Raw genomic sequence first — 13046 nt, 5'->3', positions numbered from 1 at the left:
ACTAAGAATGTCTCAAGGAAGTTACCCGAGCAGGCTATGGAGTCAGGCTCCTGGGTGACCATGGAAAGTCACTGAATTGCTCCTGTGCCTCAGTTTTCTCATCTGCAAAATGGGCATCTTAACAATACTTATGACATGGGGCTGCTTGAGGTTTAAAGTCCCTTCGAGTGCTCAGCACGGTGCCAGGGACACAGCACAAAGCCTCAGTAATGCCAGCCTCATTTCTATCATGACTATCACCACTATAATTATTATAGATCATCGAGTGTGTGCCACTGGGTCAATGTCCCATTGGAATGCCCCATCACTCTCTTCCAGGGTGGGAAGAGGCAGCCGGGACGGCCGGGGCCCCAGCATGGAGACTCACTGTGGCGTTGACCGTGAGCTGGTAGGCCTGTGTGGTCTCGTAGTCCAGCTCCCGGATCACTGTGACGATACCGTGGGCGCTGTCAATGGCGAAGAATTGGGAGGGGGGCTGGAAGGAGTAGAGGACGCTGCCCCCTGCCCCCAAGTCGGGGTCTGTGGCATTCACGATGAAGATGGGCGTCCCCACTGGTGTATTCTGGGGATGAGAGCAAAGCAAGTACAAGGGTGAGCCAGTGCGGAGCAGCTGCGCCATCAGGGCTGAGTCCCTCAAAGCCCATTCTCTACATCCCTCAGCCAACCAGACCCAAGGCCTTGTCATTTTCATTCTAGGAGGGGCCCCAAAATTTAAAATGCAGTATCTTTTTTTTTCCTCTTCTTCATTTTTTGATGGCCTCCTGGTGGCTGTAAAGAACACCAGTTCCAAAGATGATTTGCTTAACCTAGAGTTCTGGATGAGGGGTCTTACGGTCCCCAAACCTGTTTCTTGGTTTCGCTTCCTCTGTCAAATGCTCCTTGGCTGCCCAAGCTGCAGGCTTCCTTTTTGGGGACCAGCCTCAAGCCTCCCTCCTGGCAGCCCTTCACAGACAGACCATGCACTTAACACAGGGGTGCTCTTTATGGGGCCCCTGGTCAGGCTGGAAAGGGCCTCCGGAGAACAATGCCATGGGGCTGCTGAGGGTTCTTCCTGGGTTTGTGGATTTGCCCCCATCAGCAGACAAGTGTCAACCTGAATGGGCAGGCTCACGTCCTGCCTGTTCCAACCACTCTGTCCACTGGGGACAGGAGGCAGATGCAGGGCGCCCCTCTCCTCCTCACCATCCGTGACTCCCCAGTGCCCTTTGCATAGAACACAGGCCCTTGTGGTCCATTCCTGTCTCCCCCTTCACATTTTGTTTCCTGGAGGCATGGAGCTATTTATACTTCTTGAACCCAGCAGGCTCCCTCACACCTCTGGCCGTCTGAATGTGCTTTTCCTCTGCTAGGTTTGCCTATCCTAATTCAGCTGCTTGGAAGATGCTCATTCCCTCCAAAACAGAATCAAGTCTGCAAGGGGGCAAAGCAGACAAGTGCTAGAGTTTCAGGGATGGACAGACCATTTGTTGGAATCCCAGCCTTGTTGTGTGTCTTTGGGTTAATTACATAATCTCTCTGATCCTTAATCCCTTCACTGTACACTGAAGCTAATCATATCTCACAGGGTTAGTGTGAAGAATACATAAGATCATGAGTGTAAACATTCTAGCACATAAGTGCTGAGAAGACAGTAGTTGCAATTTTAATTTCTGGAAACCTAGAGGGGCACAGACAAGGGCACCTTCAAGGGTGGGGCAGGGAGGTGTCAAGAAGCACTGATATTAACAGTACCATCCAGGGCATTCCCTGTCTACCCACTCCCCTGGCACCATGATCCACCCAGTTCTGCCTTTCCCCAATCCCCGGGCTCTCAATGGATTGCATCTCCAGGCTCTCTTGCTGGCTGGCTTCCAGTTGGATTCTGCCAATGGGAAGTTCTGGTAGGAGCTCCCAGAGCAGGAAGAGAAAGAGTTTGGGGTCTTACTTCCTCTACCCCCTCCAGCTCTACCCCAGCAGGCTCTCCTCCATGGCCCCAACTCTCAGTGGGCTCTGATAATACAATTTTCCTCTCCTTTCCCTTCAGCCCTAGGGGTAGAACTTTCCCCTGTTGCTAAGCCCTGGGTACCTTAGCATCCCTTATTTCCACCACCCCTCCCCAACCTTAAGGAGATCTTTCTGAGGTTCTCAGCTAACCCACAGTTCTCTGTCCTGCCCTCACTCTCTCTAGATCACACAGAAGTGCCAGAGCCAGTCCCATGAATCCAGAACGAAACACTTCATGGGGGCCCACGACTCCTGCCACAAGAAAGGAGGGCCACATTCTGATTTCAGAGCTGCCAGCCCCCTGTGTGAAAGTCTGCTTTTGTACTTCATATGTATCTATATCTAGCCATGAATAATATAAGATACTGTTTTGTGGGTATTTGTAAATAGATGGTTTTCATATACAATAGATCACTCTGAAGCTTGCTTTTTAATTCAACATTATGCTTTTATGTTTATTTGATTCGGTAATCAAAAATCTTCCAACAAAGAAAAGCACAGGACTCAACAGCTTCACTGGTGAATTCTACCAAATATTTAACAACAACAACAACAACAACAACAACAACAACAACAACAACAGGAAACAGGGTAGCCGGCCCTCACTTCAGAGCACTCGGCCAGTCTACTTAAACCACTCTGTATGAAGCTGGCGCCCAGAGGAGAGGGACGGCTCCCGTGAGATGTCAGCTCTCCAGCTCCCTGCCTCGGGGAGGCGAGGACATTTGACTGTCCATACCGCATGGTCCTGAGGGGAAGCCTCTCTGATCCTTCTGCATCTGATCAGAGGATTTAAGAGCAAGATTCAGGAAATGGTGGAAAAGGGGAAAAAGAAGTGATGGTCTCCACGTCTGACCTTCTTGGATTATGTTTCATGCCCTGCGGTGAAAACCCATTTAATTTCTGCATAACTTAGAGAAGGTTTTAAATGGGCCTGGCAAGGAGCCATTCATATACTTAGAAGGGACAAACTATTGGAGAGAAAAGAATGCTGACTTCCTGCATTTCAGGTCCTGGGCACCATGCTCTATCAGGGAAGTAGATGCGGGGAAGGAGGGGCGCTCATCAGCACATACATTGGGGGCTTGTCTGAACACCCAGCTGCTGTTCCAGGGAAATGCACAGACGTGCACACAGATCTGCAGACTCAATGCAAGCAGATTTGCTTTATGGGGCCAGGTGCATCTGGGTTTCCAGGTAGGCTACAGGGAGTAACACTTGGTGGCTCAGAGCATGAATTCTGAGTTAGACTCCCTAACTTTGAGTCTGGAAACTTCCCCTGGGAGATTGCAGACATATGCTGTTAAACCTCTTTTTGGCCTCAGTTTCCTTATCTGTAAAATGGAGCTGTTAGCAGCTCCTACCCAGGAGTTCAAGACTAGGCTGGCCAACATGGTGAAACCCCGTCTCTACTAAAAATACAAAAATTAGCTGGGCGTGGTGGTGTGTGCCTGTAATCCCAGCTACTGGGGAGGCTGAGGCAGGAGAACGGCTTGAACCCAGGAGGTGGAGGTTGCAGTGAGCCAAGATCATGCCACTGCACTCCAGCCTGGGTGACAGAGCAAGACTCCATCTCAAAAAAAAAAAAAAAGAAAAAAGAAAAAAGAAAAAAAAAGTATTATAAGAGATAAGGTGTGAAAAAAAGAGAGTCTCCTTGGGCCAGACACACAGCAACACTGAGCAACACTCGATAAATGGTTATTGCACTTATTACTATAGTAATAAAATATCATTACAGGCAGGGTGAGATGAGCCTCACATAAAGGGGGAAGTATTAGAAATAGTGTAAACAGTTAATGAATCTCTTCACCATGAACTTGGGACAAATGGGCACCTTAAAATTCAGAAAGAGAACATCTCTGCTGATTGGATCCTGGCTGCTGAAGACAAGATGAGGACGGAAGAGCCCCAGAAGACCTTCCACAATGGGCTTGAGAGCCTGTGAGGGGAGGGGTGGGATCTGAGGCAGGGGTGAGGGGGGCACCTGGGGGCCTGGGAGGCTCCTAAACGAGGAAGCCAGTCCTGACCATACACCACCCTGGATAGCTGGAATGCAGGAGCTGGAAGGAACCTTGGGGTCATCCAGTCTAGCCTCCCCATTTCCTAGGGTGGACTACAGGTGTGAAAATGAGCCCAGAGAGGGGACGTGCCTTGCTCCAGGCCTCACAAGTGGATCATGACAGAGTCGAAGAGTGGAAATCGGGTGCCTTGACTCATACAGAGTGCTCTTTCCACCCCACCCAAAGAGATACCAACCGCTGCCTCCCCACCCACGCTCCTTCCAAGAACAGCTGCTCCTCATGACCACAGCTCTGCTCTAGGTGATGGGTCTAGGCACTCATGTTTGTTCCAAGTGACTTCAGACCCAGGCCATGCCAATCAGGTGGGGCCTGAGAAATTAAATCAATTTTCTCTGAGAATCTGAAAGAAAGATCTTGTTATCTGGCTGGAGTGGGCACCATGACAGGCCGAAAGCCACACAAAAGCCACAGTTACAGGGTGGCAGAGATGCCACGGGCAGTCAGAGGAAGCCCACCTGCAGTGAGCGGAGCAGAGCACAGTGCAGGAGAAAAAATGGAGATGAGGGCCTCCAAGAGCCTCCCACCCTGGCCGTCCCAGGCCCCGCTGACTTTGTCTCCTGCCCATGGCTGCGGTGCTGGGACCTGCCTGTGCCGTCCTTTCTATGGGCACCCCACTTGCTCACGCTGGCCTGCATGGGTCTCAGCTCCTTGCTCCTGCCCCCCAGAACATGCCCAGCCATGGGCAGGGCCTCCTCATTTCCATGGCTCTGCCCCAGGCTCACCCAGACTCTCTGCTGATGGGACTCTACCTCTTTAGCGCCCACAGCAAGCAAAGTGCCAGGCCACCACTCCTGGACTGCTAATGAGGGCACAGTGCCTGCCACCCGAGGCTGGAGGTTACAATGGGGAGAAGAATCAAGGAGCCTGGGTAAATGCCAGCTCCCTCTTCTTTTTAACCATCTCCAGACACTCCTATTAACGTGCAAATCCAGGTTGCAGGCAATTATCAGCATGCGCATGGGGAGGTGGCCGGATGGGCAAGGGATGGCTTGATCATGGACTTCACACAGTCAGCCAGGACAGGCCTTGAAGAGAGATGCTCGGCAGGGCCAGACTTTGCCATCTGAGGACAAGGAGAATGAGTGGAAGGTGTCGCTCTGGTGTCTGCGGTGGGGTTCGGGGTGTCTGGGGTGGGGCTTGGAGTGTCTGGGGTTGGGGCTGCACGGGCTGGAGTTGTAGAAGCAGCACCAAGAGGCCTGTTTCAGCTGGGGGTTGGGCCCCTCCTTTCCAGGGTAGCTTCTCCCCACACCTCCATTGTGGACACTCGCCCTGGGTCCAGCTTCTTGCTGGAAAGGAGCAGCCGTGGTCTTTGGAAGAAAGACCCCATGGGGCATGATCACTTCTGCTTCTGAGGGAGGCCTCTTGACCCACTTCTCTGCCCCACCCCTGCTTCCCTCCTCCCCTCCTTCATGGTACCCCCCTGCCCAGTCCCACCTACTCCCTTACGGCTTCTGGGCCATTTCAAAGGAAGTCTCCCCAAATGTACACCCATGCCTTCAGGGGACCAGGGAGCATGTCTAGGCATTATCCCCTTCAAAATTCTTGCACCTGCCAGGTGTTCTCTCTCGCCAAGTAACCCACGCCATGCAGGTTGCAGGCAGGGCTGGTCTTGCCTCTTCCAGTTCCCATTTAAGCTCCATGTCACTTCTGATGGACCTGCTGTAAATGGGCCACCCTGTGCAATTCAGAGACAAATAAATCTTTTTGCTACTCCTGGGGTGACAAGGGAATCGACTCTGGGAAAGTTCTGCCGTGCAAAGGATCTTGTTCGTTAATAATAATGATAAATAGCTCACTTCTCACATGCAGTGTGAGTTACATTACACTCCAGGCCTCTCCAGAGGTGGCTAGGTTGCTCACTGGAACAGGGTGAGGGAGAGTGTGCAGCAAGGGAGAAAAGGCCAGAGGGAGTGGGGCAGAGAGGCAGGAAGGAGGAACCAGACAGAGAGAGCAGTAAAGAAAGGGGGGCAGGGAGGAGGGGCAAGGAGAAGGAAGAGCACAGGAACACAGAGGAAAATGCGGTGAGAACAGTGAGAGGGGCAGGACTGAGGGCCAGAGTGAAAACGGGATAAAGTGGAAAGATAAGAGAAAAGGGAGGAAAGGAAACTTGGGGAGAAAGGAACTAACTGAAACAGGAAAAAAAAAAAAGACATTCTAGAGGAAAACTTATGAACAGAGGAAAAGACATACAAAAATTAAGCAGCAAGAGAAAGGAAGATAGGAGAGAGAGAGAAAAGAAGGACTCCACACCCTCTCACCTTTAGGGTGCACCTGCTCCCTTCACCCCCTTCAAGATTTATGCTGTACCCTTGACCAAACTTTGGCAAAAAGCCCTACCATTTCCACCATAGGTGCCATCTCTAAAGGTGTTATTAATATTTATGGAATGCTTGCTAGATGCTGCTACAGTCTTTAATATCTTATTACAGAGCCTGTTATAAAATGCATTAGTAATAAATTCCTGACAGATGGAGTCCTGACAAGGTGCAGGCTTCTCGGTGGATCAGAGCTGGTAACAGCCTCCTGTGCTGCTCAGAGGCTGGGCAGCTGTCTGCTGGGGCTGGGGTGGGGAGAGGAGAGGGGCTAGTGGGATTCTGCCCTCCCGTCCTCTGCCCTCAGTTGCATTTTTATACACCTCGGCTCCCTGCTTCCTTTTCCCAGATGGGGAAAATGGAAGGTCAGAGAAATGAAGCCACTTGTCCAAGGTCACACAGATTGTAAGTGGTGGAATCAGGATTCAAAGTCGGGTCACCTTTCTGTGCCCAGACTTCAGGATTCCGGAGAAAAGGGTGGAGAGTGGGCTCAGGGCCCCTCCTCAAGTGGGACTTCCTGGTCTGGAAGGGCTGGGGATGAGGGTGGCAGCTGAAGACGCCTCTAGGTAAGAGAACAGAGGATTGGTGGGGAGCTGTAGCCAAAAAAGAGCTTAGGAAGGAAGGAGGGTACTTCAAAATTGCACACTTTCACTGAGAATAAGAAAATGGGCTCCCATTGGAACAAGAAGAATTCAAGTCAGAGGCAAGGAACTTTCTGAACATGGGCTCCTGGGGCAGAGGAGAAACATCTGCACTTCGGTTTCTGTTGGATGCTAAAGCAGGCGCCTCTCCTACTGGGATGCTTTGGGAGGATGTCACTTCCAAATATGGGGGTTTGTGGCATTCCAGCTTATGGGGGAGCAGTGATGGAGGAGAAATGGGGTCTATGGGAGAGGTGGGCTATGTTTCTTTCTCAAATAGGCAAGAAGGCACTTGAGCGCAGGAGGACAAGGTCCACACAGAGGACAGTAAAGGGGAGAGAAGCAGGATGGGCGAATGCCCATGGGGCACCAACACATATCTCAGGGAGCCCCATTCTGGTCAGGAAGGGGCACGTGTGTGCATAAACCCATGTGTACCCATACTCCGGCATCTATGCCTGGAGGAATCGGGGAGCGATAATTTGACGACATCTCTTCTTTCTACCAGTATCTGCTCTCTTGGGTGAAATGTACTGGATCTAAAAGGTGCCAGGTATGCTCTGAGAGCTGGGGTGGGCTGCCAGCTCTGTGGCCTGGGCCCTAAGTCACTCACACCCTGACATGGCTCGAGGACATCTCTCTGGGCCTAAGCTGGTCTCCCCAGCTGTTCTGGTCTCCTCCAGAGCCAACTCAGCACCCTCCCATCTCCAAGTCCCTCCTCAGAGTCCCTCCTTCACAGCTTCCAGTTGTGTACTGGCTTTTTGGAATCCCTGAAAGACACTCATCAAAGTGCTTACCGAATGGCTCTCCTGACCTGCTGCAGCCATACGAGACCTCCCCCTCTTTCCCAGCTCCCACTCTTCACCCTCCTCTTCCTTTTTGCTATTTACCTTGGATACCTCTTTAGTCCTGGCACTGTCACTTGTGCATAGAAGGCATTCAATAAATGTTTTAAAAGAATCAGGATTTTGTGGTAAACATGGCAGATTGAACACATCCATTTAATTCTGTTTTTGTCCCAGCCCCTCACCAAAATGACAATAAAGGAATTAAAAATGCATAAATCCACAAGGGCAAAAAGAACAGGAGAGGAGACAACAGCAGATGAGAGATGTCAACAAAATTCTGGAAACTGGAAACAGATGGGCCAGTTATAACTGCCTTAGGAGACGGGTGAGCTGAAGCTCAGGCCTGCATCTCAGAACACTGGAAAAGCTCAGGACCCGGAGACACCAGGTGATGCTGAGTGGGAGGGAATGGGGTGGGGCCGAACAGCTTTAAAAAGAGTGGTTAGACTCCCAGATCCCTTCCCCACCTCTTGCAGAAAATGTGAGATTTACTTTCTAGAGGGTCTGAGTTAGTTGGGTTCTGGACTCATGGATGGAAGCTGAACCAGGCACTGAAAACAGGGAGGTTAGGAAGAAATCTGTACCCTCTCCACCAATCCCATCCCTCTTCAGTTCTCTTTAGCCATTCAGCCTCCTGAAGGCTCCAGGCAGTAAAAATGAAAACTGGTGCAAGAGAAAACACAAACATTGACATGTTGCAGATCCCTCGAAAGAACAGCCAGGTCCTCCTCCAATCATCCCATAATGGAGCCCACTGGCTAACAAGCAGTCCCAACCATGCCCTGCTCCACACATACACAGCAAGCTTCCAGGCAGCTACACGTGAACTCACTGGTATATATGAAGAGACAACTAAGGATCACTAAACATTTGAGAAGAGCCTCTAACATGAAAGACAGAGTGGGAAAAAACAGTAAAAAGGAATAACAACAACAAGCATCTTTAATATCCTCAGAAAGACAAGACACAACATCTTTGGAAAAAGAATATTCCAAGAGGAAAAAAGGCCCAGTAGAAATTTAAAAACTCAAGAGAAGAGTTGGAAGATAAAGAAATTTCCCCAAAAGTAGAAACAAATTCAAAGGGATGAAATGGGAGAGAAAAGTAAGAAAATTAGAGGAGCAGTTCAGAATATCCAACATTCCAACTAATAGGAATTCCAGAGGAAAAAAAATACAGGCCAGGCATGGTGGCTCATGCCTGTAATCCCAGCACTTTGGGAGGCCGAGGCAGGTGAATCACCTGAGGTCAGGAGTTCGAGACCAGCCTGGTCAACATGGCGAAACCCCTGTCTCTACTAAAAATACAAAAAATTAGTTGGGCATGGTAGTGGGTGCCCATAATCCCAGCTACTCGGGAGGCTGAGGCAGGAGAAATGCTTGAACCCAGGAGGGAGACGTTGCAGTGAGCCAAGACCACGCCATTACACACCAGCCTGGGTGACAGAGTGAGACTCTGTCTCAAAAATAAATAAATAAATAAGTTAAAAAAAAAAAAACAGAGTAAATGAAGAGGAAGAAATCATCCAAAAAGTAACATAAGAAAATCTCCCAGATCTGAAGGACCTGTTTCCAGATTGAGAGACCAGTATGTGTTCAGAAGAAAGACTCATACTGAGGCATAAAACCATGAAGTTTCAAAAACGTTGATTATTTTTTAAAAATCCTGAGACTTTCAGAGAGGAAACAAAAGGTCATATACAAAGGATCAAGAGTCAAAGTGGCACCAAATTTCATAACAGTGACACTATAGGCTGAAACACTAAGGAAGAAATAAGCTCACATTATAAAGAACACTATTTCCATTCCAGAATTCTATACACAGCCAAACTATCAACAAACAAAAGCATAGCATGAACGCATTGTTCAGATGAAGTGAAAAAAATTCCCATGAACACTTTTTTCTGAAAATTACTGAAGAGTGTACTTCAAGAAACTGTAAACCAAGAAACAGGAAAATATGACATTCATGAAAAGGGATCCAATAGAGAAGAAAGATAACAGATTCCTCAGAGTGACCCTCTTTTCCTCTCCAATGCCCACCCCACATCAAGCCTCCAGAACACCACACAAGTCAGAGCACAGCTGGCCCAGGTTGAGACAGGAGGGTGGACACTCCAGGGAGAATGTTGTTAAGAAAAATGAAAATCAAATTTTAAAAACTCAATATACTTTGAATATGCTGAGAGGCTCCCTACATCAAGCATTAAGGAACACTAAGAAACAAACAAAAAAAGAAGTGATTACTAATTCTAGAGAAAATAAAAGAGAAAATATAATTACAGTATATTATGTGGCTCAGCTGTGAATAACATTTACATAATCATAATAGTGTGTACACTAAATGCTGTTTTAGCTAAAAAGAGAAATATAATTATGTTTGGAGGATGGATAGTGAATGTTAAGAGAAGGGTGTTTATGTAGGGTGTATGTATGTTAAGAGTAGGACATAGTGAAAGTTATGAGTAGGATGTTTGTGTAGGGTGTATGTATGTTAAGAGTAGGGTTCAGTGAATGTTAAGAGTAGGGTGCATGCTCCAGTGTGTGTGTATAGCAAAGATAAGGTAGAGGATGGTGTAAAAGTGAAATTCTCATCCTTCATAGGTGAAAAATCAATAGATAATATTCAAAACTAAAACAATGTATAGGCATGTGATTTAGAAATAAGAAAGTAAATATCAGAAATTGAATGAGGTTCTCTATGGGTGGGAAGCAGGAGTGGTAAAGAATGAATCAGGGTCTGCTGCTTTTATTATAAGCTGAGCTGTACTATTTGACTTTTAAATTCAACATATATTACTTTGATAAAGGTTAATATCAAAATTAAAAACAGTTTTTCCCTATGGCTGCACCACTGAGTGGCCTCCTCCCTTTTTCTTTTTTTTTTTTTTGAGACTGAGTCTCACTCTGTCACCCAGACTGGACTGCAATGGCATGAACCTCCGCCTCCCAGGTTCAAGCAATTCTCCTGCCTCAGCCTCCCCAGTAGCTGGGATTACAGGCTTGTGTCACCATGATCAGATAATTTTTGTATTTTTAGTAGAGACAGGGTTTTACCATGTTGGCCAGGCTGGTCTTGAACTCCTGACCTCAAGTGATCTGCCCGCCTCAGCCTCCCAAAGTGCTGGGATTACAGGCATGAGCCATGGTGCCCAGCTGCCTCCTCCCTTTCAACTCTGCCCCCTGCAATGGATCCTGAAAGTCCCTGCCTTAAAGCACTCATCCAGCATCTCATTTCCCCCCAAATCACCACCATCTGCTCCAAGGCAAAGTCTCCCAGGCCTTGACTATCACGATAGTCTCAACAAACTTTCTCTCTTTAAACTCTTCTTTCACTACTGCTCCACTAAGGTCCTCGATTTCAGTTCAGCTATTCTATGTGCCAGCCCCAAAGTGTGGTCCCCTTCCAGGCCTGTGCTCATGGTGCCTCTGTCTTTTTGACCTGCCTTCCTTTGGATATTTCCCCTAGAGAGCAGACGTCAGACATCACCACCCAATGACTGACACTCCCTCCCTTCTTAGAAGAGGCTGTTGGCTCCACCCAGGTTTCTAGCACACATGCCTGGGTCTGGGGCAAGACACCCTCTCCCTCACCCCATGCACACATGCTGGACATGCAGGGCTAGGTGGAGTCTCATCAGAGGGACATCTGGGGCCTCCCTCCCTTCTTCTCAGGAGCTTGACTTTCAAGGCCAAGTGTGATACCCAAGCATGAAACAGCCCCAGCTCCTTCCTATTCAGAGACTAAGGAGCTCCAAGGCAAGTTTCCTTACCCTTGACTCCAACTGAGTGACCTTCCTGTAGAATGAATGACAGTAGAATTTGGAGATCCCCCAGTGCCACCTGCCATCACTGACAACATTCCAGGGCCGTCCCTGCACCTGCCTCCTCCAGGCTCCCCCTGCATCTTCTCACTTGCAGACCAGTAGGAGCAGAGGGAGAGAGCACGTGGCAGCAGAGGGTATCATGCATCAGGGACGGACGGCTGGCGCACATACAAAGGATCAAGAGTCAAAGTGGCACCAAAGTTCATAACAGTGACACTATAGGCTGAAACACTAAGGAAGAAATAATTTCACATTATAAAGAATGCTATTTCCATTCCCAGCAGTTGGCTAAGGGCTGTGTGCAGAGAAAAAGGGAACAGGAAGGGCCGTGGTGACGGTGCAGCCCTGATACCCACCCTGGCCCCAGCGCCCAGGACATCTGCTTTCAACACCAGGCAGCATGTACCAGGTACCACCCCCTCCCTCGTGGGCTGGGCTTCTGTTTTCCTCTCCATGAAATGGGAGGAAACCAAGAATAAAGGTATGAGTCAGGAAATCCAGTTCTTAGCTATTTAGAGTCATAATCTCATACCCCTCCTTAGCCAGAGTGATTGGTCTGATTGGCTGCTGGAAGCCTCATACCCCCGTGCCCTCAAGTAGGGACTTGGAAACAAGCTTCTGGAGACCAGGAAGGATCCGTGTGGTGCCTGTATTCCTCTCCATGCACACTGGCCTGATTAGGGAAGTCTCAGAAACAACTGTCCCAGACTCTGGGTCACAGTCCAGCTGCTCTCCAATAACTTCCCACTTCCTTCTCTGTTGCTATGCAATGTCAACATAAACATCTGATGCTTCAGTGTTTCCATCCAGGAAATGGGTATAGTAATCCCTATACTATCTTCTATAGAGAGCTGGGGTGGAGATAAAATGAGTTAACTATGGAAACATATTTTGAAAAATCAAAGGCCAAAAAAAAAAAAAATTCTCACAACTATCTGCAGAGGCAGAAAACTCCAAGAGAAAAATCCAGGGAATGATACGATGTGATCTATAAGAAGAGTCCTGTCTAAAAAGCTAGCCTGTAGTCCAGAAGCTGGGCCATCACGGTTCCAGGGCACTGTCTCTGAACCCAGGGCTGCAGGGGCTGGAGACATACAGTAACCTTGAGACTTGGTAGATTCTGAAAAGTGGTGACTGAGAGACGCAAGGAGTCTCCTGGAATTTTTTTTAAATAAGAAAAAGACTAGCACTTTGGGAGGCTGAGGTGGGAGGATTGCTAGAGCCCAGGAGTTGGAGACCAGCCTGGGCAACATAGTGAGACCATCTCTACCAAAAAAAAAAAAAAAAAAAATTAGTCCAGTGTGGTGGTGTGCACCTGTGGTTCCAGCAACTTGGGACTCTAAGATGGGAAGAAT

General features: G+C 48.6%; 1 protein-coding gene across 2 annotated transcripts in view; it reads right to left on the bottom strand.

The window, feature by feature from the left end:
* Window positions 1-13046, bottom strand: part of CDH23 (cadherin related 23) — a 419047-nt gene that overhangs the window by 248694 nt on the left and 157307 nt on the right. For both annotated transcript variants that reach the window (XM_054659691.2, XM_054659692.2), the window contains exon 7: window positions 368-562. In XM_054659691.2, the coding sequence (XP_054515666.2) occupies window positions 368-562 (195 nt within the window). The remainder of the gene's footprint in view (window positions 1-367; window positions 563-13046) is intronic.

Source organism: Pan troglodytes, chromosome 8 (genome assembly GCF_028858775.2).
Source record: "Pan troglodytes isolate AG18354 chromosome 8, NHGRI_mPanTro3-v2.0_pri, whole genome shotgun sequence".
NCBI lineage: Eukaryota > Metazoa > Chordata > Mammalia > Primates > Hominidae > Pan > Pan troglodytes.
This window is presented reverse-complemented; position numbering and strand designations above follow the sequence as displayed.